The sequence below is a fragment of the Danio rerio genome, chromosome 3 (assembly GCF_049306965.1).
Source record: "Danio rerio strain Tuebingen ecotype United States chromosome 3, GRCz12tu, whole genome shotgun sequence".
NCBI classification, from domain to species: domain Eukaryota; kingdom Metazoa; phylum Chordata; class Actinopteri; order Cypriniformes; family Danionidae; genus Danio; species Danio rerio.
This window is the reverse complement of record NC_133178.1, coordinates 39,830,288-39,853,713: the sequence shown is the minus strand read 5'-3', so window position 1 is coordinate 39,853,713 and position 23,426 is coordinate 39,830,288. Positions and strand designations below refer to the sequence as shown.

The 23,426-nt window shown below is 35.0% G+C and overlaps 1 protein-coding gene across 2 annotated transcripts; it reads left to right on the top strand.

The window, feature by feature from the left end:
* Positions 1-1,736: 1,736 nt before the first annotated feature.
* ap5z1 (adaptor related protein complex 5 subunit zeta 1) lies at positions 1,737-22,604 on the top strand. Of its 2 annotated transcripts, XM_017353076.3 has the most exons (18): positions 1,737-1,863; positions 1,976-2,113; positions 3,473-3,659; positions 3,730-3,874; positions 5,307-5,419; positions 5,521-5,689; positions 9,037-9,078; positions 10,615-10,755; positions 10,835-10,872; positions 12,828-12,990; positions 13,063-13,241; positions 15,702-15,844; positions 15,924-16,076; positions 17,311-17,422; positions 17,541-17,638; positions 18,711-18,843; positions 18,916-19,130; positions 22,087-22,604. In XM_017353076.3, the coding sequence occupies exons 1-18, from the start codon at positions 1,823-1,825 to the stop codon at positions 22,355-22,357; spliced, it is 2,481 nt and encodes an 826-aa protein (XP_017208565.1). In that variant the 5' UTR covers positions 1,737-1,822; the 3' UTR covers positions 22,358-22,604. The 2 variants fall into 2 exon arrangements, with proteins under 2 accessions (XP_017208565.1, NP_001315060.1); NM_001328131.1 differs by lacking the exon at positions 9,037-9,078 and having other exon boundaries at positions 1,755-1,863; positions 22,087-22,357.
* Positions 22,605-23,426: the final 822 nt, after the last annotated feature.

The window sequence follows — 23,426 nt, the reverse complement described above, 5'->3', positions numbered from 1 at the left end:
GAGCAAATCCATCCATGGACATAAGCTGCATTGGATTTTGAGTGAATTTGTTGATTTTAGGATTAATTAAATTTATAGATATTAATCTAATAGCAGATGGTGTAAATGTCAGATATGTGCAATTAATTTACAAGATTTTATAAATTATTTATTTTGACATAACTCATCACTGGAGGCTGGTTTTAATTCCCCCCCCACCCCCTTCGTTGAGGATTGTGTTGAGGATTTCAACCTAGTGTATTTCCATGTTTTGTTGCAGGGACAGTAGAATGTTAATATTAAAATGTTCTCTTTTCGTTTTTTTTTTTTTTTTTTTTTACATTGTTGTGAAAATATTAATAGAGTATAATGTACAACAATTTTTGGAATTAGTGTATAATTACAATAATTCTATTAAAAATAATTTCAAAAACATTTTTGCCTCCAAGTTGGTTAGTTTTTGTTTCATATAAAGCATAATATAGTGTGAGGTCACTGCTCAGTCATGCTTTAAGTCAGAGATGTCCAAAGTAAGGCCTGCGGGCCAAAGCTGGCCCATGCCCCAACCTTTGATTTTGGCCTATCTGAGAAGAGAAGGAGAATGATACGGGTGGTTTAGAGATTGCCATTTCAAATATAACGTAACCTTTCATTTCTTTTTTTGTTAAGCTACGAAAACGCTAACTGAAATGAAATGTTTCAATTTAAATGCGTTCTGAATGTAATTGAGTTATACTGTCACCCGATGCAGAGACTTTGGTGAATGAATCAAAGCAAAGCCAGATTCTGCGTGACTACTGTATTTAGCATCGAACTTATACATTTGTCTTATAAATGTGATTATGTTCCTATTGCAACAATATTCAAAGTGATGTTTTCTATGAATTTTTAACTATTATTAAATAAATTAGGAAATAACCCAATGGCAACTTTAATGTAATATAGTTTGGTATGGTTATCTTCGCCGACGCGGTGGCGTAGTGGGTAGTGCTGTCGCCTCACAGCAAGAAGGTCGCTGGTTCGAGCCTCAGCTGGGTCAGTTGGCGTTTCTGTGTGGAGTTTGCATGTTCTCCCTGTGTTCGCATGGGTTTCCTCCAGGTGCTTCAGTTTCCCACACACTCCAAAGACATGCGGTCGGGGTAAATAGGTTAGGCTAAATTGTCCGTAGTGAATGAGTGTGTATGGATGTTTCCCAGAGACGGGTTGCAGCTGGAAGGGCATCTGCTGCATAAAACGTGCTGGATAAGTTGCCGGTTCATTCCGCTGTGGCGATCCCAGATTGATATAGGGACTAAGCCGAAAAGAAAATGAATAGTTATCTTCGGCCCACGGTTATCAATATTTGTTTTTTGGCCCTTTATACGAAAAGGTTTGGGCACCCCTGGTTTAAGTCATCCTTACAAAATGTCTAAACACTATATTTGGATACTTCCCAAGTCTGAAAACATGGCATATTTTCTGTTATTTGACCATTTGTCGTTTTCTTTACATACATGTTTTCAATAAAATCTTATTTAAAAGTTAGGGTAAAATATATATCAGCATAATTTGCTAAATAAAATATTATGTAATAATAATACATTTTCATGAAGCGGGTGGTTAAAATCTAGACAAAACAAATCCGCAAAAAGGGAAACGGTACATACATCATACATTTACCAACAAATAACTCACAGAAAGTGGTAAAGCAGCCTCCCGTATGTTACACTATTTTGTGACCGACTGAAACATAAAACCGGAACCAATTGCCATCACATGATTTGCTGTCAGTGCATCTCAGCTGACGGACGCGAATATTTTGATTCTCGTTTATGTTTTGAAATGTTATTGTATCGTTCTCAAAATGTATGCAGCCGCGACGGAGAGTTTAATAAAGCAGGCAAGGTAAGACTATAGATATTTTTGCTGTCGAAAACTATTGGTTGTATGCCTGGTCATTTGTATGAGTTCTAGGTAAGTTCCCCATCTAACGTTAATTCACTAATACACTTTTCAGAGAAATAAAGGAGGAAGAGCTGCAGAGGTTTTGCGGGCGCGTTTATAAGCTGCTTCACAGTAAAGATGTTATTGGAGAGGCTGTGGATTCTCTTCAGAGGCTCCATTTGATTGTTTCTGCTACTAAATATGCCAGAGAGTAAGTCTTGTTTATTTTCAATACATTTGAACTGACATGAACCATTTGTCACTCTGAGCCTTCAAAGGTGCACCACCCTTGCAAACTATATATATATATATATATATATATATATATATATATATATATATATATATATATATATATATATATACACATATAATCAATTAACTGGTGTATGTACATTTGTAATGTGAATTAGAGTTTCTATATTCAATTTATTGCTGCACGTTATTGAAAAAGTTGCAATATTTTGTTATTCTGTGATTTACTGTTAATTGCAATATGAATGCAATTTCACCAGATGACCTGACTAGCTCTTTTTGGAAGGAATGGATCATTTTAGATTGGTTGAGATGATTCTGTAAGGGAGGGTGTCTACATAAAATCTAATGAACAAATCAAAAGCATAGGTAAATACAATAAAGAAAAAGTCACAATCGAAGCAAACAATGTTTTATCGTTTAATTTTTTATCCACATTTTACAGTCTTAAGGTACAGTAATTGAATAATAAAAATATATATATAATTCAATATAATGAATCATTACTAAAGTTAATAATGTTACACAGGCCTCATAAAACATGCACAGGACAAATTATAATACAGACTCAGCATTGCATCCTATGATGTGACTATTGCGAAAGATCACATTGCAGTATTTATGCCGAAATAATATATAGTGCAGCCCTAATTTAATTATTATTCATCATAATTATTTTTAATGATTAACAATGTACTTTTCATTATATTAATGTGATTTAATTATATTTCATATTCCCATGGTGCGAATTACACTGGGTTTTTTTTTTTTTTTTTCCCAATTCCAATTTTTTTAAACACACTGAGGAAGGCATTGTGTTAAAATGTCTGTGTTGTGTATCACCAAAGAATGGCAAATAAAAACTCTACAAAGTAATTATTTAATGTGAATCATGACCTTCTAATTAATATTATTGACAAGATTAACGCACCAAAAAAGGTTTAAATACCACAAACACGCAGTGCAAAGGCCAATACTCACCGTTATTTCTGTAGATACTCAACAGTTTTACAGCATCTACTATTGATGTTATCGATTTAGCATTTTTTTTTTCAAATAAAATTATACGTTTTAAGCTTAAAAGGCTAACTACTTTGAAAAAATATCATGATAGTTTTTATAGTTAAACAGTGGTAACCACAAATCAACCCTGATTTTGCAACACTCAACATAGTTTAACTGATTTATGGAGTAAAACCATGCTTTTAAAGGGGGTAATTGATTTGGCAAAAAAAAGCATGGTTACTTTGATAATGTTCATGTTTTATTTTCATAAGAGCATAAACTTGATGACATTGCATTGCATCCCCTGCAGGCTTCCCTCAGATCTGCTGATGAAGCTGCAGACACTTCTTCGATCTTCATCATGCCCAGAGCAGCTTCAATTTCTGTCGTCCTCCATCATCCGAGAGAGTTTTCCTCCCAGCGTGCACAGCCTCAGCTCAGACCTCAGTCAGGACAGCCGGATCTTCAGCTGTGTGGCCGCTGTTGTTCTCGCTCAGGTGAGGAACAGGCTGCTCCACTTGTGTTTTCTTCATGCGCACTAAAGTGATAGGCTCTCGTTTTTTACAGGCTGGAGGTAAAGAGGATGTGATGCCACTTTTCCATCACTTGATGAAAAGTTTTGAGTCTAGGCTGTCTGACGGCCAGATACCCAAACATGCACTTCCCATTCTCTCCAGTATGATTACTACCTATTCAGAGATTCTCACAGACGGTAAAGTATAAATTTTATTTATTTGTTTGTTTGTTTAGTCATTTATTCATGCATTCATATATGGAGAACAAAACCTGCAAAAACAAACAAAAATACGCAAATTAATAAATAAATGAGTAAATGAATTCATAATTTCCTGCATAAATAAATAAAAGTATCAAAAAATCCACAAATTCCTGCATAAATAAAACAATAAATAAATAAAAAGGCAAATAAATAAAAGTATCTAAAAATCTACAAATTCCTGCATAAATAAAACAATAAATAATTAAATAAATATGCAAATAAATATATGTACATAAAATCCACAAATTCCTGCATAAATAAAACAATAAATAAATAAATATGCTAATAAATAAATGTATATAAAATCCACAAATTCCTGCATAAATAAAACAATAAATAAATAAATATGCTAATAAATAAATGTATATAAAATCCACAAATTCCTGCATAAATAAAACAATAAATAAATAAATATGCTAATAAATAAATGTATATAAAATCCACAAATTCCTGCATAAATAAAACAATAAAAAAATAAAAAAATAAATATGCAAATAAATAAATGTATATAAAATCCACAAATTCCTGCATAATTAATATAAATATATATAAATATTTAATAGTGTGGCCAGGTAAATAATTAAATAAATTACAGGAATGTTGCTAAACTGAAAGTTGATTTTTTTTTTCCCCCGCCTCTTATCAAACATTTATTTATTCTTGAACATAGTTCAAAGTATTTACTTTTCCTCAGCTCAACATGCTATGTATATATTTGCGTTATTTTTTTTATTTACTATAGATTGATTTATTTATGCAGAAATTTGTGGATTTATTCATTCATTCATTTATTTATTTATTTATTTATTTATTGTTTTTGCAGGTTTCCTCCTCCATATTCATCTTATATACAAATGTGTATAAGTGTGTTACTCCGATGTAAATTATATTAAATGATATTAAATATATATATATATATATATATATATATATATATATATATATATATATATATATATATATATATATATATATATATATATAAAAATATATATATATATATATATATATATATATATATATGTGTGTATGTGTATGTATATACAATATATTATATCTTATTATATTATATACATACTTATACACATATACCATATACATCAGTAGTTATTATTTATGTGTAATTATTACTGTACATCTTGGGTGTGCATTATTACCTAATAATTCAACAGCCTGTTGACAATTAATCATAACATAACACAACGAGCAAATATTAAACATTTAATTCAATTTTAATTCCTGAGACGTGTTATTTATTTCTAGCTTTAAATCCTATTCTAATCAACTTTAAACACCAATACTGTACAACTGTTAACTCTAGAGTTTTAAATCTCTATGTATGTTATGTGGTCACTCACTTAACCAGATCAGGTGAATCTGGTCAGCCGTAAGTTGGTGGATTGGTTGCGTTATGCCAGTATGCAGCAGGGAGCCTCCATGTCTTCAGGGGGATTTTTCAGTGCACCAAGAACCCGTCAGGTGGGACATGTTGCTTTTTTCATCCAATATCGTCAGGCTGAAGTTAACGAGTGTTCTGTGGAGTGATCTCAGTTAACTGATTTTCATCTTCTGTTGTTCAGCCAGCTCCACTCACAGAGGTGGACGGAGTGGTGACGGGGGATTTCTTCACTGTGCTGTGTGTGGGTCAGAGCTACACTGAAGACCAGTGGATGAACATGTACGCGTTCTCCATGATCAAGAGCTGGCTGCTCACTTACGACACAGAGGGGACGACAAACACAGAATCAGGTATTGTTTTTACAGAGACCTTTTGTGTACGTTTGTGTTATAACAGAGTTGTGACGAATCAGGAGAGAAATAAACTGTAGATTGATTCTGAGATTTTCAAAAGGCATATATATATAGGCCCAATCCCAATTCTATTTTTGTACCTCTCCCCCGTCCCCTTGGCCCTAAAAACCAAGTGTGAAGAGAAAGGGCTTCAAAATTTACCCCTAAGAATTGGGACAGCACTACAGCACCTGCACACGTCATCATGTGTCATCGTGATCTCTTGCTTCATATAAGATTAGACGATTGCGACTGCTGTAGTGATTTCAGTTGTGGTATTTTTTGGTATTAAGGCCTGTGCACACCGAGACGTTTTTTGCTTGCGTTTTCCGTCGCCCTTAAACAGCTCGTGACTAAATAAAGGGCATCAATGTGATCGTGCACACCAACGCGCAAAACGGCAGGCGCAAAAGCGTCATTTTAAAAAAAATGCCTCATGCTCGTTTTTTTTGTTTTGATGCGCCGCATCAAAACCTTCTCCACCATTCAGATCGGCACTTTTGTTCACGTGCGCAGAGCTGCTGAAGTTACCATAAACAGCACTTGGAGGCGCTCAAGCGCAAAACTGACAATGCGAGTGCACATTGAAGAAGATGCCGAGAGGCGATATGAATGTTTAGCTGCTTATTGCACTGGTGAACAATAATCATTTCTTCATCGCTTGAGCTGGAGCTGCTACTTGAACCATCCATGCTTGTTCGAGTCACCAGTAACTTTAACAACAAGCGTGTGTACTTCCTTTCCTCTTCTTCTGTGTTACAAGCAGGTGTCGAAAGCTTAAAGTTGTGTAGCGCCATCTAACGTCAACGAGTAATTTTGCAAACTCCTCTGCTTGATGCCAGTAAAAATCGCTTGGGTTTGAATCCGGAAAAACGTCTCGTAAAACACTGACGAAAAAACGCAAACAGAATGTGTATCAGTGTGTAGGAATCCCTGAAGGTAATAATATTATGTTATCATAACGATCTAACATGGCAATAAGATCGTAACTGTGCTGCGCATTTAAACAGTGACCATATTCATCCATGTAAACACACAAAAAACAACATTACCATTATTGCAGACACTGTAAAATGCTCATTTCCAGCCACTAGATATTACTGACAGGGTATTCCAGTGTCATCGAGTGTCAGAATGTTGTTGTACTGCTATACAGGAGTTATTATTATGGATTATAGATTGCCGAATTTAGCAGGTTTTATTGTAGCGTTTTTTAAAGCATGAAGGTAAAACATGAACGTAGTAATGAATATATTCAAACATGTGCTTGTTTGTTGTTAAAAATGAATAAAAATGACAATAAATACTAATTTGTGGATCTCCTTACTTCCGGGTGCATCTATCCTACTGTGTGGCTGATGTATTCTGGAAAATGTTCTTAACCCTTTGTTTCAAGTGTGGTCCTGAAAATTCTTTGTTTGAAGGGCTATCTACCTCTTCCCCTTAGCCCTGCGCCTTCAAGCTAACGAAAATTGGCTTAGGGGAAGGGCTAAGGGGTAGACATGGGATTGGGCCATACTCTCTTGATTTGATTCTGAGCTTAATTTTTAACAGCAGAAGGCGCTGTATGCATTACAAATAGGTGTAGTCAGTATTCCTTGCAAATACCACTTGAACCAAAAATAATTAATGATAAGGTAAGGAAAGGTTTAAGCAAATTACAAGAATGTTCAAATTACAAGCTGTGTTTGGATTAATCTCATAACTCGGTCAAATAACAATTCATGGACAACTGGAAAGGCTTGACCGCATTTCTAGGACCCTCTTCCTTTTCATTTCCAATTACTCGTCATTCAGTGGACCTTTGGAAAACATTTATTGGTAAACAGTGCCTTTCATTATCCAAATCATATAGCAATAAGAAAATAAGAGCCCTGTTTTAGGAAGGTTCTGTTACTGGGCCTTATATATGTCATATTGGAATGGTTTTGTAAATTATAGTTCCTGGATGAAAGTTTGGTTATTACCCCACAAATTTATTATGACAAACAAAATAAGTTGCCTTTAAACTGGTTCATAGATGCTATCCAGACGAAGTGTACTCTTTAAAGGCTTAAGAATGATATTAACACCAACTGTTCTTTTTGCTTTGTGAATCCTGAAACTTCTGTTCATTTATTTTAGAAATTGCCCCCAGTCAATGACATTTTGGTATGATGTTCTTGATTTTATAAAAGATTACAAAAAGGCAGATTTTGAATTTACATATAAGAATGTTATCTTTGATTTCCATGAATGCAAAAAGGAAAATAATACTTATTTCATAAACTTGCTTTTTTGTTGGCCAAATTTTATATTCACACAAGCAAGTTTTGTAAGTGTAAACCTTTCTTTTCTAAAATTAAAATTAAAAATGTGTTTTGAGTCTATTGAGGAATCAACAAACTTAAAAGCAATTCAAACAAGGACTTTGATACAGGGCTTTGCACTTGTCTTGGACTAAATTACTGAAAACCACTGGATCATTGTTGTTTGATTGATGATATTTGTTGTTCATGTTTTTCAAGCATTAAAAAAAATTAAAGGCTCTTCCTCATAAGTATTGTGTGTACTGTACAAATCTAGCCTAAAGTGCCATCTGCTGTTTAAAACCAAGCTCAGAATCGATTCAACATAGAATAGCAATGCAATTTGAAAATCTCAGAAGCGATGCCGAATTTATTTCGCAAACGTTTTTTTCTTTTTGCCACATCTCCAATTAAAGCGTTGTTTATGTATTTATTCATAATTAAAAAATGATAATTTTACTGCAAAAAAAAATTTGAAAGCTTTTTCTTGACAAAAAAAGTAGTGGTTTGTTTTTAGAAGTAATGTCAACCTTAAATGAATTTTTCCTTAAAACATGCTAAATAATCTGCCAATGGGGTGAGTAAAATAATCTTGCTTTCGGTTTGAAATAAGATTATATTACTTACCCCATTGACAGACTAGTTTGCTTGTTCTATGGAAAAGCTCTCTTAATTTTGACCTAGTTATAAAAACAAAACAGTACTTTTAATTGTCTAGAAGATGCTTCTTGTTTTATTATTTTTAGATATTTAGGTTAGAAACAAGACAAGTCAGTTTTAGTTTACATGTATTTTTAGTACTGTTTCTAGTTATTTTTTTTTAAATCCTTTTTTCTTTTTTGTTTTCCTTTATTTCAGATCATTTTCAATGGAACGTTTCTCACTTTTTTATGTCCAATAATTGCATTTAATTTCAGCTTTGTTTGCGATAAACAATTGAAACCATCCACTAACATCAGATACATACTTAATTTAATTTAGCTAAAGCAAGTAACCTATTATTTTCATCTTTGCTAGCTCTACTAAAAAGAGCACAGATCATTCAGTTACAGCACCAAGGTAAGTTACAAGTGAAACGACAGATAAGATCAGTCTCAATCCAAAGTGCTTTCCTTCCTAAAAACAATCAAATGCTTTCAACATTTCTCCAATCAAAATCAGTGGGCTTTTCTGATCCTGTTATTCTGGGGTCCATCATAAGTAATAAATTTCAAATTGTATCAAATTGATTTACAATCTATGATAATGTTTGGAATGAAATGCTAGCATGCTATCGGCAGTGTAAATCCTGTGAACAGCCTACTATTTGAATATAATAGAGCTTAAAGTGCAGTATATACAACAATAAAGCACAACAGCCGTGTTTCAGAAGTAAAAACTCTATTTTCTCAATTAGGAAAATAATTTAAAGAATAAGCACAATCGCCTCACAGCAAGAGGGTTGCTGGTTCGAGCCCCAGCTGAGTCAGTTGGCATATCCGTGTGGAGTTTGCATGTTATATTATGCGTGTTGGTGTGGGTTTCCTCCGGGTGCTCCAGTTTCTCCCACAGTCCAAAAAACATGTGCTATAAGTGAATTGAATAAGCTAAATTAGCTGTATTGTGTGTAAATGCAAGAGCGTATATGTGTTTCTCTGTGTTGAATTGCGGCTGGAAGGGCATCCGCTGCGTAAAACATGTGCTGAAGAAGTTGGCGTTCATTTCGCTGTGGCGACCCCTGATTAATAAAGGGACTAAGCTGAAAAGAAAATGAACGAATGAATGAATTTGAAGAATAATTGATAAAATTTTAAAGACAGATAGTTTGCGAGCTTCAAAGCTGTTAATAAATGTATTTTATTAACCCTCTTTTGGTGGGTTTTCATGAATTCATCTTATTCTGTCATGTTTAAAAATGGAATTTGTACTAAAAATCTACATTACACATGGTGCTGTAGAATTTTTTTTTTTTGTGTCTAATTTTTGTGTGCTGCACAAAATGAAATGAAATAATTGGGCAGGCATAAATGAACTCCGTAAACATTTCATATTATGTTGTTGTCACATGATCCCACTATATGTTTACTTTTGTGTGTGGCATCCATTTACTCTTTGGAGAATTAAAAACTGTTATAAGCTCTTAGTAACTGTTAAAATGGTATTTAAATGTATGAATGTGTATAATAAAATAGTCTGAATGTACTATATTTGTCAAAACTTGTGTCACTTCAGAAGTTCATACATACTTCTCACACTGTTTTTGCGGTACAGTAAGGAAGTATGCATATTAAAATAAATACATCTCTACTTTTTATTTATTTGTAATTTTAACATTTGGTCACAATTTTAATAAGAATCTTTATTTATGCCAATAAGAACATTGTAATAAATATGTGTGGTCTGTTGGTATACTGCACTGTTTAATGTTTAAATCATTTGGATGTTCAGAAAATGTGCATAGTGTGCACACTATACATGCTGAATACTGTACAAAAAATAAATATGTTGTAGTAGATCATTCCAAACATAATCCCTGTGTCCTTTCATATGCTGGTTGAGGTGCTCTGGGTGCTGTACTGTGCTGTTCTGTAATGTGCTGCTGTGCTATTGGTGCAGATGATCGCTCTGAGGTGGACAGTTCGGTGATGTCCATGGTGTCGGCCACATCTTCCTCCAGCAGACTCCTTCCTCCCAAAGAGAGACTCAGAGAGAAGGCTTTCGAGTACTGTCAGCGTCTCATTGAACAGAGTGACCGCAGTGAGTACAACTTACCTAGAATGATAATTGAATTGTGATTGTAAAAGTTCTGATATATTTCTTTTTTCCCCACATATAGAAGCTCTAAAGCGGACGGATACTGAGCTACAGAAAGCTGTAAGCACCCCTTCATTACTTCACATTGGTTTTGTACAATTGATAGCCTGTTTAGATTTGGTAAGATGGTATTATCATAGAATAGTTTTATTACAGTTGTTTCTATTTGAATATATATATATATATATATATATATATATATATATATATATATATATATATATATATATATATATATATATATATATATATATATATATATATATTTATTGTTATTCAAATGTAATGCTTTCCTGTGATGGCAATCCTTCAGAGGTCATTCTAGTATAAAGATATGGTACGCAAGAAACATTCACTTGTTTGCTTTTCAGGATGGATAAAAAAAGTTCTAAAGAATGACTAATTTTGAAATCTAGATATTTATAAATGTCATTAATGTCACTTTTTTTAGCAAATGAATACGCCGTGAGAATGTAAAAATTGAAAATAAAAAGATTTAATTAGAAAATAATGCTGTTGTTTTCAGTTTTTACATTTTCAGTTGCATTTGAGTTAAAGGTGCTGTATGTAAATAGAGTCTTCTAAAGCGTAAAAATAGCATAACATGTTTACTGATATTTAAGAAACATGCCAAGTGCCAACATACTTGTTTATCTGAAAAACAATCCTGAAGTCCGATATTCTGCTTTGAAAATTTCTGTTACATGCCAGGCCAGAACGCTGTCTTTGTTTTGGTCATTTAACCCACCCACTGCCAATTTAGCCAATTATATTTTAGCACCCCGTGTTGCCTTGTGAGAAAAACTGTGTATTTCATTTATTCATTCAGTCAGAAAGGCTTTCAAAGCGTGCACCCGTGACCCTGCCAGTCCTACACCACCCAACCCGCTCCGAGCTGGGATCGAACTGGCGACCTTCCGCATGGGGGTCGATTTCTCTAACAAGGAGGCTAAAAACCATGGGCCTTATAGTGTAGGTTGCTAAAGCACCTACTGGCTGGCCTCCGTTACACACCTGTGACCGAAATGTGACCTCTGGTGGACAGTAGCAGACTCCAAAATAAGACGCAGATTCAGAGTTCCACATGAGGTTATTAATTAGCAAATAATACAAATATTACGAACGCAAACATTAGGTGATCGGGTTATCTTGTAACCCTGTGTCCTAACAACATGCTACATAAAGAGAAACGCAGTGATGAGCAATTGTGCTCATTACCAGAAAAAACACGACAGAAATTTAAATATAGCCATTTAGAAGCACAAAATAGTGCACTTACTGCACTCCAACGAAATAAGGTTTATAATTGTAAATAATACATATTAAACATTTAACTTTTAACATTATTAAATGAGTCACTGATATGTGTTGGTTTGCATTATTTCACAGATCTAAAGTTCAATTTCAAACGGTTTATTCGGTTTAAACGGTCTTCTGCTGCTTTAAGTAGTTTGGCAGTAAATGGCATGCAAAATGGCATTCATACTCGCATTGTGTTAGCATTTAACACTAAATAAAGCACATGAGGTTTACCTGAGGTGATCATTATCAGTTTGTCCTGTTGTTCAGCTGCAAGAAATAGAAGCCATTTCTAATCATTTCTTGGTGTTGGCTAGGACAAAAACTCCTTTTGATTATGAAAAATATTCTGCCTATCATGTGCCATTGCCTTTATTTAAAACACGATTTAAATCAGCCTTTCTGCCAATCTTGCAACCTGCACTTGCGTTTTTGATACAGGAATGTGATACCTAGTTCAACCACTGGGTGTCAGACTTGCATCCTGCACCTATAAATGTCAATTGAATATTTCAGTTTATAAATTGTTATGCTTACAATAAAAATTGAAATGAAAATTTGAATTTCAAATTTTAAAATAATTCAAAATACACTGCAACACTCTTATATTAATTGGTTAAATCATAATTCAACCACATAGTGTATATTCTCATTGAATCATTTGACAGACATGTTTATCCAGACTAAAGTTAAGTGACTGTTTATCTGTTGCACAGTGTATTGTTGAGTCTGTATCAATAATGGATATCATCTGTGGTGAGGATCCTTCATATGTGTACCGTGCCTTTCCCTGCATCAAAGCGCTGTATGGCAGGCTGAATGGAGACTTTGCCTATGCTCGAACCCTGCTACCTATCGCTCAGTTCTACCTCAACCACAGTAAGTACATAGACTGTTACGCCTCAATTAGTGTGATGTATGAATCTCAGTATCTGTGTCTCTTTTTCTCAGGTGAGACGGCCGCGGTGGACTCTGAAGCTGTTTTCTGCCAACTCTTCGGCCACTGTCCCGCTGAGCAGTTCAACGAGCCCATGCTCGCATTTGAGTTTGTCCAGTTCTGCCTTCTCAATTCCAGCGTTCTGCAGGACAGAGTGGCCAACTACCGCCAGAGCTTTCCAAACCTCCTAAAGGTAGGATGCATAAGCTAAATCTAAACAAAGTGCTGTGAGGATGATGTCAAAACCTGAAAGATTAACTTGCTTGGGTTTTCAGTTTGTGCAAAACAACATTTGTAGGAAACATAACTAAACAGTTCTTTTATGTTTTGCTCAACAATGTAAATTACAGACACCCATATCTAAATTTAATGCTGGTATGTATAGTTGAAGTCAGAATTATTATCCCCTCCGTTTATTTTTTTCCCCAATTTCTGTTTAACGGAGAAGGTTATTTTAACACATTTCTAAGCATAATAGTTTTAATAACTCATTTCTAATAACTGACTTATTTTATCTTTGCCATGATGACAGTAAATAATATTTGACTAGATATTTTTCAAGACACTCCTATACAGCTTAAAGTGACATTTAAAGGCTTAACTAGGTTAACTAGGCAGGTTAGGGTAATTATGCAAGTTTTCGTATAATGATGGTTTGTTCTGTAGACTATCAAAAAAAATATATAAAGCTTAAAGGGGCTAATAATTTTGACCTTAAAATGTTTTTGAAAAAATTCAAAACTGCTTTTATTCTGGCCGTAATAAAAGAAACCAAGATTTTTTCCCGGAAGAAAAAATAATATCAGACATACTGTGAAAATGTCCTTGCTCTGTTAAACATCATTTGGGAAATATTTTAAAAAGATGAAAAAACTCAAAGGGGGGCAAATAATTCTGACTTCAACTGTTTATTATAAAAAATATTTGTGCGTCTTAGCAAGTATAATAACGTTTGGAACATGTGTGCAGTTAATATTGCACAACACAATGATCAAGCATGATTTAAAGGGATAGTTCACCCATAAAAAAAATCTGTCATAATGGAATCATCCTTCACTTGTCACAAACTTGTAAGTTTCTTTTTTCTGATGAAAACAAAAAAAAAGATATTATAAAGGAACCTGTAACCACTTATCTCCATGGTATTTGTATTTTCTACTATGGTCAATGTTTTCCGGTTTTTAGCTTTCTTTAAAATATCTTCTTTTGGTATAGCAGAAAATTTTGCTAAAAAAAAAAAAGAAAGCAAAGAGTCGTCAATGGGAAATTAGTCTTCTGGTTTTTGAAATCATCTCTGGTCCACTCTAGACGTGATAATTTCATTTTTTTATAAGTTGTACCTGACTATAAACCTGACTGTTTAAACCAAATATGATGTCAGTAACTATAATGATAACAATAAACACATAATTATAAAAACAATGCAGATACAACATCAAAAAACAGACCATTTTTTAAAGGTTTTACTGCAGCCTGCTTATAATACACATGATGATAATGTCCTCTGTGTGGATGCTAATATAGTTATTCATTCATTCATTCATTTTCTTGTCAGCTTAGTCCCTTTATTAATCCGGGTTCGCAACACCGGAATGTACCACCAACTTATCCAGCAAGTTTTTACGCAGCGGATGCCCTTCAATCACAACCCATCACTGGGAAGCGTACACACGCACACACCACACTCATACACTACAGACAATTTTTAGCCAACCCAATTCACCTGTAAAGAAACCGGAGCACCCGGAGGAAACCCACACAAACACAGGGAGAACATGCAAACTCCACACAGAAACACCAACTGAGCCGAGGCTCAAACCAGTGACCTTCTTGCTGTGAGGCGACAGCACTACCTACTGCGCCACTGCCACGCCGTGTGTGTGTGTGTGTGTGTACATGTACATATATATATATATATATATATATATATATATATATATATATATATATATATATATATATATATATATATATATATATTAAGTGTGCCACTGCCTCGCCTAATATAGTTATATTTATAGTTATTATTCTACATAAAACTCCAATTTTACAAATGTCATCCACCATTTATCCAACTGAATCTACAGTTAAATTATGGATGACACATGTGGTTTGCGGAACTTTCAACCAATATGTCATGAACAAATCATGTTAAGTAATAAGAGTATGCTACAAATAATTCATATTAAGCGAATTACGCTCTTAATTTGCTTAAGGGATCATGGGATGTAGTAAAAAGGTCAATAAACACAATGTTATCGTTCACTGATGTGGACACTTGTACAATGTACAGTAGCCAACCTTTTGAAGGGGATTAATGTTCTTGATGTGAGAACTGGATTTAAGTTGCACCAGGCCAAAACTGCATGCTTTGCACGGAATAAAAACCACAGATAAGTGGTAACCTTTAGTTTATTTTAATACAGAAATAATGTAACTTAGTCTAATAGTAGCCCTAAATTCAAACATTTACAAACATTATATATATTGTTGTTTAGTTCCCCTTACTCTGACTTTTAAATGAATTTAAAAATAGAAGTATTACCAAGTCTAAACTTGAAAAAAAAAAAAAAAGATATTTAAAGTATATTTAACTAAACCTAGCAATTTCTGGGAAATGTGCTAAACACCAAATGTTCTCTTTCCCTGTCAGTTCTTGGCGTGGAACAGCTCAGGACTGATTGCAGAGTTTGTGGAGCTGCTACCATCACTGGTAGCTCCAGATACAGCCATCGAGTTACTGCACACCATCCTGGATCTGCCCTGTTTAGCAGCGGCTCTGGACCTCCAGCAGAGGTACATCCCTTCACTGTGTGCAGATCAGCTTTTTATCTGTGAAGTGATTGTGATTTGAGTTGTCATCATGCTGTTACAGATCGTCGTGCTATCAGGCTTCAGACCGTACAACATGGGACCAGCAGGGGGCGAAAGTGGCAGCTTGTTTGGAGGCTTTCCGCCAGCCGTCCTATAGGGGGCTCTTCCTCTACATCCTCAGGCCTGAGGCTGGCACTGGAGACACAATAGACAGGTCAAAGATATGAACATATCAATAAAACAATCTGATCAAATATAGTTTTTTTTTTTTTTTTTTTTTTAAAGGGGTATGATAAAAATCCCCCTTTTCTCCGCATGAAAAGAGCAATAGAAACGTTCATTGTGTCAATAAATAAAATTAAATACTGTAATCTTTAATTTAGGATTTATTCATTCATTTTCCTTAGTCACTTATTTATCAGGGGTCGCCACAGCAGAATGAACCAACAACTATTCCAGCATATTTTTTTCGCAACAGATGTCATAACCCAGCACTGGAAAACACCCATAAACTCACACGCACACACACTAATACACTGTGACCAATTTAGTCCATCCAATTCACCTATACCGCATGTCTTTGGACTATGAGGGAAACTGGAGCACCCGGAGGAAGCCTACGCGACCTTTTTGCTGTGAGGTGACAGTGCTAACCACTGAGCCACCATGTTGCCCAGAATTTAGGAATTCCATTTCTAAATTTAAAATGAAGTTGCAGAATTCTAATTAGAGTGTAAATGTGCAGAAAAGAAATAGAATGACATTCAAAGAAAATGAAACGATTACACAACTGTAAGCCTGGGGTCAGTTAGACTTTTAAAAATATATTTCTGAAAGAAGTTGCTTATACTCACCATTCATTCATCCAAAATACAGAACAAAGTAGTATAATTAACTATTTTTTTTATATTCTGCCACTTCTGATCACTTTAGTGTCATTACTGAAAAAAAACAATTATTAAAAAAAAATTCTACATATGTATATGTATGTGTATATATATATATATATATATATATATATATATATATATATATATATATATATATATATATATACACACACACACGCACATACATACATATCTATCTTTCTAGATACTATAGGTGGATGGATATAGATAGATAGATGGATAGATAGATAGAGATAGATAGATAGATAGATAGATAGATAGATAGATAGATAGATAGATAGATAGATAGATAGATAGATAGATAGATAGATAGATAGATAGATAGATAGATAGATAGATAGATAGATAGATAGATAGATAGATAGATATCTTAGTGTCTTGAAACACTGACAATAGTGTATGTTTCTTCAGATTTTAATCCAATGTGCTCCAATAGTCACTCCAAAAACTACTATTCCACCACCTGAATGTTGCATTTGGATGAAAGTGTGTTTTTAAATGTCTGCTTAAAGTAAAACTCTGTGATTTGCCTCATAGGCTAAAAGAGCTTCATCAGATTCTGGCTGATATGGCAGAGTGTCCGCGGGTGGTTCAGTGTGCTCAGATTGTTCCTGTGCTTCTGCATGTCTACTTCAACACAGTAACAGAGGTGAGAGTGAAAATGACAAAAAAAAAACTTGTCAAAATCACTTTGTGGAATCACAGGCATCAAGTGAAGGACCCATTTTTGTCCATCTGTTCTTATGTGTTTTTATTGTGTCTCATAGAAAGCTGATGAGAAGATGATGAACCAGCTGCTTCTGGTGTTACTGGAGAGATGCAGCCTGCTCTACAACATCAAAACATTTCATGTAGAGGTCCAAAGGTGAGGCATTTTAAAAAGATACTATATTATTTGAAAGATATTAATTTGTGTTATATTATCTACAATTATAAGGCAAAATGATTATCCGGGGTATTTTTAAATGGGTTGTTTAACAGAGCAAGGCAATGTTTTTTAAATATTTAAAAAGAAAAAAAAATGGGATTGAATGTAAGCAGTTATTACATTTAAAATTGGGATCAATATTATTAGCCCCCTTAAGTATATTTCTTTCAATTGGCCACGCAACTAAATACTCTTGTCCAATGACTTGTCTAATTAAGCAGATTAACCAAAAATTAAAAGGGAAGTTCAAAACAGAAAATTCTGTCTTCATTTATTCTCCCTTCACCTGTCAGCGCTTTTTTGCCTGGTTTAAAAAAAAAGAAGATATTTTGAAGAATGTTGGAAACCTGTAACCCAGGGGTGCTCAATCCTGTTACTGGAGATCTACCTTCCTGTACAGTTCAGCTCCTACCCTGATCAAACCCACCTGAACCAATTAATTAGGACCTGAAATCCACTTGGTAATTACAGACAGGTGTGTTTGATAAGGGTTGCAACTGAAATCTGCAGGAAGGTAGATCTCCAGGAACTGGATTGGCCACCCCTGCTGTAACCATTGACTGCAATTGTATTTTTATAGTTTTTTTACTAGGAATGTCAGAGGCTACAGATTTCCAACATTCTTCAAAATTGCAGAGTGCTATACAGAGGCGTTGCTAGGGTCGAAAGGGATAAGGGGCTTAAGCCCAAAAAAGCCATTTGAATCTTTTTGGCTGGAGACTTCCGGTCTCATTTACTTCTATTTATTTTTAGACGTTAAAAAACGCTTGTTATGCTGTTTGATGTTGCAAACTTATGTTTTCTTATTATATTATTCTGCTTTGTATAGTCAGGAACACAGTTGTTGGACCGTTTTCTATTCCTTTTTGCTGTGTATTATTCCTAGTCATTTCCAGCATGGGCAACTGCATTAGAAGTTCTAAAACAAGCGCACTTACGCATTGAAGAATAGGATCAATATTCTGTAATTTAATAATGATTATGCATCGTTTTTTTTTTGCGATTGTAGGGCGTTCAGCACTCACCTGCAGGCCCTGTGCAAACACCACCCGCCACTGATTGTAGATCAGTCCAGGGAGATCCTAGAATTTGCAGGTTCCCCGACCAACATTTACAGTAAAGAAGACTTCTACACACATGTGGTGAGTTAAACTTGTAAGACATTGATTGTTAGTGTCATTATTGCTGCTGTGCTGACTGTGTTTACTGTGCAGGTGTGGGTTATTGGCGAGTATCTGTCAGTGTCTTATGACCCGCGCTGCAGGGTGGAACTGATCACCTCTTTCTTTGAGTGTTTGGAGGCTGTGCTATTCGAGATCACGCAGGTCCGACAGTCTGCCAGTCCACCCAGTTTCTCTCCACGCCTCATCACTGTGCTCATGACCACACTCGCTAAACTGGCCACACGCAGTCAGGATCTTATTCCCAGGTAAAACAACCTGCTACAACTCAATATATGTGTCATATGTTTTTTGCATTTCAAGTTGCATTTTCTTGACTGATTTAATGCATCAAATAACAATTGTGAAAATATCAAAATAAGGCATTCAGTGCACCAGATAGATTTATGTAAAAGTAAGTAAGTAAAGTTTATTTATAAAGCACATTTACTTCAGTTTGGCACTGACCAAAGTGCTGAACAAAACCATAGCACACACTCTAAAAGAGTAAAAATAACAATAAAAGTAATAAAAGTATTACAGCAACAACCACAATAAAGATCAAAAGCCTGGGAATGCAATAGAATAAAAATGTGTCTTAAGTTTAGACTTAAAAATAGAGAGAGAAGAAGCACTCGTAATATCCGGTGGCAGCTGGTTCCACAAACGAGGAGCAGCGACTGCAAAGGCTCTGTCTCCTTTCAATTTAAGTCGTGACCAAGGAATTTGCAGTAAAATTTTATTTGAGGACCTAAGAGACTGAGGAGTTGACTGTAAGTTAATAAGTTCTGATATATAAGAAGGTGCATGCCCATTCAGTGCTTTAAAAACAATAAGTAAAATCTTGAACTGAATTCTAAAATTAACAGGAAGCCAATGAAGGGATGCTAAAACTGGTGAGATATGAACATGTTTTTTGGTGCCTGTTAAAATGTCTAGCTGCCGCATTTTGAACCAACTGCAACCGTGCCAATGAGGATTTAGGGAGACCAACATATAAGGAATTGCAATAGTCTAGGCAGGACGTGATAAAAGCATGTATGACGTTTTCCAGATCTTGAAAGGAAAGAATAGATTTGAGTCTGGAGATGATCCTCAGCTGATAATAACTATTCTTAACCACTGAGCTAATTTGTTTTTCTAAACAAAGCTCAGAATCAAAGGGAAACACACTTGTTCATTTTTATGATCACTTATTTTTATATTTTAAATACTTGCATGTTTTTAGCTGACTAATGCTAGTATATATATTAGCCCACCTTTGAATTTTTATTTCTCTTTTAAATAAGGAAGGAAAGCAAGGAAGTTTTCACAGTATGTCTGATATTTTTTTCTTCTAGAAAAAGCTATATTTGTTTTATTTTGGCTAGAATAAAAGCAGGTTTTAATTTTTTAAAAACCATTTTAAGGTCAAAATTATTAGCCCCTTTAAGCAACTTTTTTTTCTCAATAGTCTACAGAACAAACCATCCTTATACAATAAACTTGCCTAATTACCCTAACCTGTCTAGTTAACCTAAATAACCTAGTTAAGCCTTTAATATCACTTTAAGCTGTATAGAAGTATCTTGAAAAATATCTAGTCAAATATATATATATATATGTGTGTGTGTGTGTGTGTGTGTGTGTGTGTGTGTGTGTGTGTGTGTGTGTGTGTGTGTGTGAGAGTGAGAGAATGAACCGCCAATATATCCAGCAAGTTTTTTTACGCAGTGGATGCCCTTTCAGCCGCAACCCATCTCTGGGAAACATCCACACACACATTCACACACACACACTCATACACTACGGACAATTTAGCCGACCCAATTCACCTGTACTGCATGTCTTTGGACTGTGGGGGAAACCGGACACCAACTGAGCCTAGGTTCGAACCAGCGACCTTCTTGCTGTGAGGCGACAGCGCTACCTATTGCGCCACTGCCACGCCGTGTGTGTGTGTGTGTACATATATATATATATATATATATATATATATATATATATATATATATTAAGTGTAAACGTACATTATAATGTTTCAGTTCATTTTATTAATTTTATTGTGTTTATGAATATTATGCATGTATATAATTAGAATATTCTATATAAATGTATTCAATTACATTTCTCTAAAGACAAAAATAGTACAGTTTATTATTTGTATATTTGATACAAAAATGTCAAATGAATTATAAAACCAACGAAAATGTTACATTAAACGGCTTATTCTGGAGGACAGTACTTAATAACAATTATAAAGTAGTATCAATATAATGAATAAACAATACTTGTTGGTGTTCTATATATCTAAAAAAATTATTAAACAATTAAATATTAATATCTTACATCTTCTGGAAAAGGTATGTATGCTGAGTAGAACTGTAAATAGATACACAACCAGTCAAAAGTTAACTACTACGTAATCTTAATAACTTCATTTTTTGAATGATTCACACTCATCAGGGCTGCAATTATGTAATAAAGAATACAGCGAAGAAAGATAGCAGAAAGAAAGACATTATGAAATTTGTTTTTTGAAGTTTATTTATTATTTATTTTGAATTGTAGTTTAAACCCATTATGGTGAAGCTACGTTTTCAGCTTCATTACTCCAATCATTGTTCCATGATTCTTAAGATATTATATTACTCAATATTCTTTGTGGCTGATAGAGCATTCGCTGCATAAAATATGCTAGAGTAATTGGCGGTTCATTCCGCTGTGGTGACCCCTGATAAATCAGGGACTAAGCCGAAGGATTGTTAGTGAAGCCTTCGGCTTAGTCCCTTTATTAATCTAGGGTCGCCACAGCAGAATGAATCACCAACTTATCCAGCATATGTTTTCCACAGTGGATACCCTTCCAGCTGCAACTCGGTACTGGGAGACATCCACACACACTCATTCACACTCATACACTACGGCCAATTTAGTTTACCCAATTCACCTGTACGGCATGTCTTTGGACTGTGGGGGAAACCGGAGCACCCAAAGGAAGCCCAGACGAACATGGGCAGAATATGCAAAATCCACACAGAAATGCCAACTGACCCAGCCGAGGCTCGACCGGCGAACTTCTTGCTTTGAGGCAATCATGCTTCCCACTTTGCCACCATGTCGCCAAGTTCAAATTATAATTATTTTTTGCTAATAAGCCATAACATACAGTACAACCCAAATACATTATCAACCAATATTTCTACTGTAAACCCCTCACTCTTTCCATTTCTGTTTCTCTCCTAGAGCCTCACTCTTCCTGTCTAAGATGCGGACGTTTGCGCGCAGTGCTCCAGTAACGGCCTGCTACAGCGAGGAGGACACTGAGGAGATCATCACACGAGCACATGAACTTATCAACCTGCTCAAGTTGCCCAATGTGGCTCAGTTTGTCCTGGCCCCTTCAGCCGGAGCCGACGGCCCTCGCTGGCACAGAGACACCAACGCCTCACTTCCACAGGCCATGAGGACAGTCAGCGGCCTCCTCCATAAACACTCCAGCTTCCTACCCGCATAAGCCAAACCTGGGGAAACTATTTCAAATTAACTGAGCAGAGAGGGGCTCTTTCTGAAGGACATGATGATGGAGTCAGAGGAGAAAACAGGCAAGCACAGCACTTCACTTCTGCCTGTCACTAATAAATCACTAATATATATATAAAAAAAACATCCAGACACAAAAGGTTTTGATTTATTTTTTGATTTATTCACATGATTGCTAGAGACGCATTTATAATAATTAAAAATAAATGTGTTTACTGTAAGGTTGTGTTTATTACTGCCACTTATGGTAAGTGCCTACGCTGTTAAAATGCAGCTTTGAGTTTGTGAAACAAATACACATCAAACTCGACATCAGGTGGTTATTGTCATGTTGACGCAGCATTATAATAAGATAAGTAGAAACCTGTTTACATTCAGAGTCACATTGAAAACACGCTGTCATTTCTTGGCTTTTTAATGCTAAATGTTTCAAGAGGTAAAACAGTCAGGTTTGGACACCAGTTATTCACTGACATGAGTGAAATGGGACCCTAGAAGCAAAAAATAATCATAATCTTCCTAAAATAAAGCCATTATAATTGGCTTTTAGCAATATTTGCAAGAGTTTCATCAATGTATGTACTTGAATAAGACCTTTAGGTAAACCGTATTGGACTTTACTGAAACAATGCATATAACTTTCTCGTTTTGGTGTGGGCTTTTGTGCGTAGCACAGTCCCAACGACAGATAAAAGGGCTTTGTTTAAGCTAAATTTATTGGGATTTTTAATTTCACATAAATACTAAATCATTCTTGCGACCGTCTTTCCACCTAAGCCCCACTGTGCAACAGTTAGGCCTAGGTTAAAAAGAAGAAAGAAAAACAAGGCATGAAGGTTAACTTCAGTAACATTCGTGCTGTATTTTTGAACAACATGGCTGCATCTAAAAACTCAAGCTGTTTGACATCAATTTTGATGGACACTTTTACTATACCATGTGGGGCACAGGAGAGGATTTGTAAATGACGGTGAATCAAATAGTATTTCAGATGCAGGCCAGGTCGTGCAAAAGACACAAGCACAACTGTAAAACACATCAGT